This window comes from Tribolium madens, unplaced genomic scaffold (genome assembly GCF_015345945.1).
Source record: "Tribolium madens isolate multiple individuals breed KSU strain unplaced genomic scaffold, Tmad_KSU_1.1 Scaffold_19;HRSCAF=116;Tcas5.2_LG9, whole genome shotgun sequence".
Lineage (NCBI taxonomy): Eukaryota > Metazoa > Arthropoda > Insecta > Coleoptera > Tenebrionidae > Tribolium > Tribolium madens.
Genome location: NW_025400983.1, coordinates 471,642 through 475,990, shown reverse-complemented (window position 1 = coordinate 475,990; position 4,349 = coordinate 471,642). Strand labels below are relative to the sequence as shown.

The window sequence follows — 4,349 nt, the reverse complement described above, 5'->3', positions numbered from 1 at the left end:
CGTACGGAATATAGAATCTTTAGTTTAAAAGACGAATAAAAAATAAACAACGAAATAAAAATATATAAGCTTAAAGCTCAATATTTTAACAAAAAATGTTAAAATCGGTTAAATTTAGGAAAAAATAAAAATTTTGATAAAAAAAATTAAGATTTTAAAGCAGTCAGGAATTTGAGATTTGGGAAACGATGTTTTAATTCTTGAGAAAATTGATTTTTATGTTTTTAAGAATAATAAAGATTTTAAGAAGAGATTAAAGATTTTGAGACAAACATATTTTTTTCTAAACTTACGGAGTATAGACAGAATCTCTAAAAAGGCGAATAAAAAATCCTTTGTTTAAGATTTTGAAAAGTGATAAAAACTGGATTAAAAATATTTGGGAAGATATTGAAAATTTCAAAACTAAAATTCTCAACTCTTGAAAAGATCTAATTTGTGGTTTTAAAAAACTAAAAATCTTGAGAAAGCGATTCAAGACATGTATTGACACAAAAACAGAATTTTAGAGTTCAATACTTTTAGAAATGATGTAAAAATTTTGTATTTTTAAGAGAAAATAAAAATCTTTAAAGAAAAGAGTTTGGGAAAGTGTTTAAAATTTTAAAAACAATAAAGATCTTAAGAAGAGAATAAAGATTTTGAGACAAACATATTTTTTTCTTCAAAACTTACAGAATGTAGAATCTTTAAAAGTGCGAATAAAAAATCTTTAACTATATGTTCAAGATCTTGAAAAGTGATGCAAAACTTAAGAAACATTTAGACATTTAGAATATTAGAATTTTGGACACGAAAATAAATATCTCGTAAAACATGATTTTAAATAAAAATTTCAACAGTTTATTAGAGAGAACCCCAAAAAATAGAGTAGAAACTCCAACGTGAATTATAAATTTGAAAAGTAAAATTTAGAAAAAATCTTCTAATTGCTAAAATGGAGATTTTGAAAATAGTCAATTTCACAGCATAAACTGAAAAAAAAAGAATTTCATTCAAATATTGAGTGACGGTGATAACTGTTAAAATTTTGTAATATTAGATTTCTTTGGTGTGTAAGAAAACAAAGTCTCAAAATGTGAGGTGAACGCATATTTTTGAAACTTGAAAAATGGTGAATAGCTTGAGGAATGTTAAAATCTTGAGAAATAAAGAAGAGAAGAACAAAATTTGAAATATTTAAAAAACAAAATTTTATAAAAAAATATCGTAGTAAAACTACACTTTTGAATGACGGTTTTTAAATCTCAATTTACCATAGTTTGAAAATAATCAAGATAAAAGATAATTATAAAAAAAAATAATAATCAAAATCACAACACTTATTTCTTTTACTGACAACGAGTGCTTGTTTACTGAATTTAAATTCAAGATCAAAATTAAAAGCAAGAGATTGTTCGTCGTATAAAAAAAAAACAATAAATAGATCAAAATAACTTTGTTTATTTACGTAAAATTCACAAAACAAGATAAAAACGCAACTGAGTGTTTTAGTGTTTCAGCTACAACTGTCTGTCTTTTTCCCATGTGGAGGTCAATACCTCTCACTCTTTCTTCAAAAACTAGTTGATCGATTCCTTTGCAGGTTCCCGCGGTTTCGGCAACTGCTGCGACGAGCAACGTCTCACATTGAGGCTCATTGAAACTCATTGAAAAATGGTCATGTCATATTAAAAAAAACATTTTGAAATCTTAAGCTTCTAGTTTTGAAATCTTTGGCAAATATTTTTTCTGTGCTACGGTTATCACGCAATTCTAAGTAATAACGCGAGAAAAAAACCTAATTTTTATGTTTTTGTTTTTGGCCCACGGACGTAGAGATTTTTTTTAGCACCTTTAATATGCTTTTTTCATATTCTTTTTACGTTAATTTGTGCCTGAGATATCTGACTTTAAATGAAAAAGGATCCTCTTGTCTTTGATCATCGATATCTCAGCAACCAATGACCACACAGAGAATATAAGGGTAGTGTCAAAAACTGGAATAAATGTCTTATAAGATCCTCTTATGATTTTTTGTAAAATATTTTTTTTCACCGTTAACGTTGATTTAAAAAAAGAGAAAAAAGTAATCTACCGCGTATTTACTAATATTGATGGGAAACTAATGTTTTTTAGGTGTGTTTACAGCTTAAATTCTCCCCTACAGCTCTGCTAATTTTTAAATCGATCCATCAAACTGATTGATCAAAGTTTTGCAAAAGAATTAAAGGAATAATAGCAAATATTGTTTCTCAACATTCATCAAAATGAAAAAAACATTTTTTTGACTTTACAATTTTGCGTTATTTGCTAATAATAAAAAAAATAAACAAAAATGGTTTTTTGTTTTTTTTGAAAATCTATAAAAACATTTAAGAAAAAATAGTGCTTCATTTTTGAAAAAAATTCACAAAAATGTTTTAGATTTTTATTTATTCGTAAAAAATTCAAGAAACAATACTGATTAATTTTTGAAAAAAAAATAAATATATTTTTTTGATTTTTTTTTTCAAATTTAACTAAAGCAAAATTGTAAAAGAAAGCTAAAAAAATGTGTTTCTAATCTTGACGAAGATTCATAAAAAAAATCATAAGAGGATTTTATAAGACGTTTATTCTAGTTTTTGACACTACCTCTATATTCTCTGTGAGAGAGAATATGAAAAACGCATATTAAAGGTAAACAAACATGCTATCCGGCCTATACATTGATTTAACAAAAAAAAGTCTCCACGTCTGTGGACCAAAAAAAAACATAAAAATTTAGATTTTGTTTTCTCGCGCTATTACTTAGAATTGCGTGATAACCGTAGCACAAAAAATATTTGCCAAAAATATGAAAAACTAGAAACTTAAATGTTCAAACTGTTTTTTTTTAAATCTAGATACGACCATTTTTTGATGGGTTACAGCCTTTCAAAAATCACTAAAAAAAATTTGTTTCTTTAATTTTTTGGAGTAGTATTCAGGGTGCGCCAGAACTCGCGCCCCAGAGAAAATTTTCAAGTAAGGTAAGATACCAAGAACATGACATTTTTTTATATTTAATGATACTGATGATCTTGTATATGTTTTTTTACAATTATTTAGTAAAGGCACAAAAATTTTGCTAATAAAAGCCACATATAACATTGAACAGAATTACAATTTAAGATACAGCTTCCTTGTTTCCTAATAGCCTATAGTAAAAACTTTAAACCTTCATAACTTCAAAATTTTTATAGATAATTTTTTTTTAACATTTTTTCCATGTTCCTGGTTTCTTACCTTATATGTCATTTTTCTTGGGTCGCGAATTCTGGCGCAGCCTGTATAATAGTTGATCGATTTCCTTCGCTAATCCCATTCCCCGTTTGCAGGTTCCCGCGGCTTCGGCAACCGCTTCGACGAGCAACGCCTCACATTGCGCATCCATCGCGGCCGCGGCTCCTCCGACAAGCACCATCCTCACGGCTCGCCCCACAGCAACGGCAGCAACAGCACCACCACAAGCAGCGTCAGTCCCAGTCCCTCCACTCGCGGCAGACACGAACGCGTCAAAATCAGCGTCAGTTATCCCTCCAGCGAGAACCTCTCCCCCAACCCCAATCTGCTCGCCGCCCCTGTGTCCCCCACACAATTCGCCGTTCATTACTCCGTCAACGGGAAAGACAACACCACCACCACGTCGGCGTTGTACAAACGGGAGAACCAGTTGAGAGTGCAGAGACTGAGCTCGAGGAGGAGGGCGTCGAGGAGGTCGAGTAGCTGCGAGAGAGCGCCGAGTCCTAGTCCTAGTGCCTGCGAGGAGGGGAGGAAGGTCATGTCGAGGAGGATGGGCAAGAGGAATATCAAAGCGCAAGTGAAGAGGTTTCGGATGGAGACCAAAGCCGCGAAAACACTCGCGATTATCGTTGGGGGATTTATCTTCTGTTGGCTTCCCTTTTTCACCATGTATTTAGTGAGGGCTTTTTGCCCGGATTGTATCCCGCCGTTGCTGTTTTCGATACTCTTCTGGCTGGGGTATTGCAACAGTGCGATTAATCCGCTCATTTATGCACTCTTCTCCAAAGACTTCAGGTAATGAAGACATTTAGAAAAAAAATTAAGATTCAAAGCCAGCATGGCGAAAAAATTTAAATCAGAATCTTTGAATAAAAATTGAAAACGGAGTTGTTTCAAGTTTATAAACATAAGTTTTCGAAGAGTTACGGTTTAAAACCAGAGATTTTCAATATAAAATGTCTACATTCTTAATAAAAAAGAAAGATAAAAATCAATATCTAAAAAAATGTAAAGTTAAAAAAATCAAGATCTTTGTAAATAGTTGTGTTAAAAGTGTAAAAATATTAAAAAACTGTTTTCAAGACAGGAATAGGAAGGTTTTA

At 31.1% G+C, this 4,349-nt stretch overlaps 1 protein-coding gene across 2 annotated transcripts in view; it reads left to right on the top strand.

Annotated features, from left to right (window-relative positions):
- The window catches only part of LOC123015653 (octopamine receptor Oamb), a 90,514-nt gene that overhangs the window by 82,465 nt on the left and 3,700 nt on the right, over positions 1-4,349 (top strand). For both annotated transcript variants that reach the window (XM_044415523.1, XM_044415524.1), the window contains exon 5: positions 3,342-4,041. In XM_044415523.1, coding sequence (XP_044271458.1) covers positions 3,342-4,041 — 700 coding nt within the window. The remainder of the gene's footprint in view (positions 1-3,341; positions 4,042-4,349) is intronic.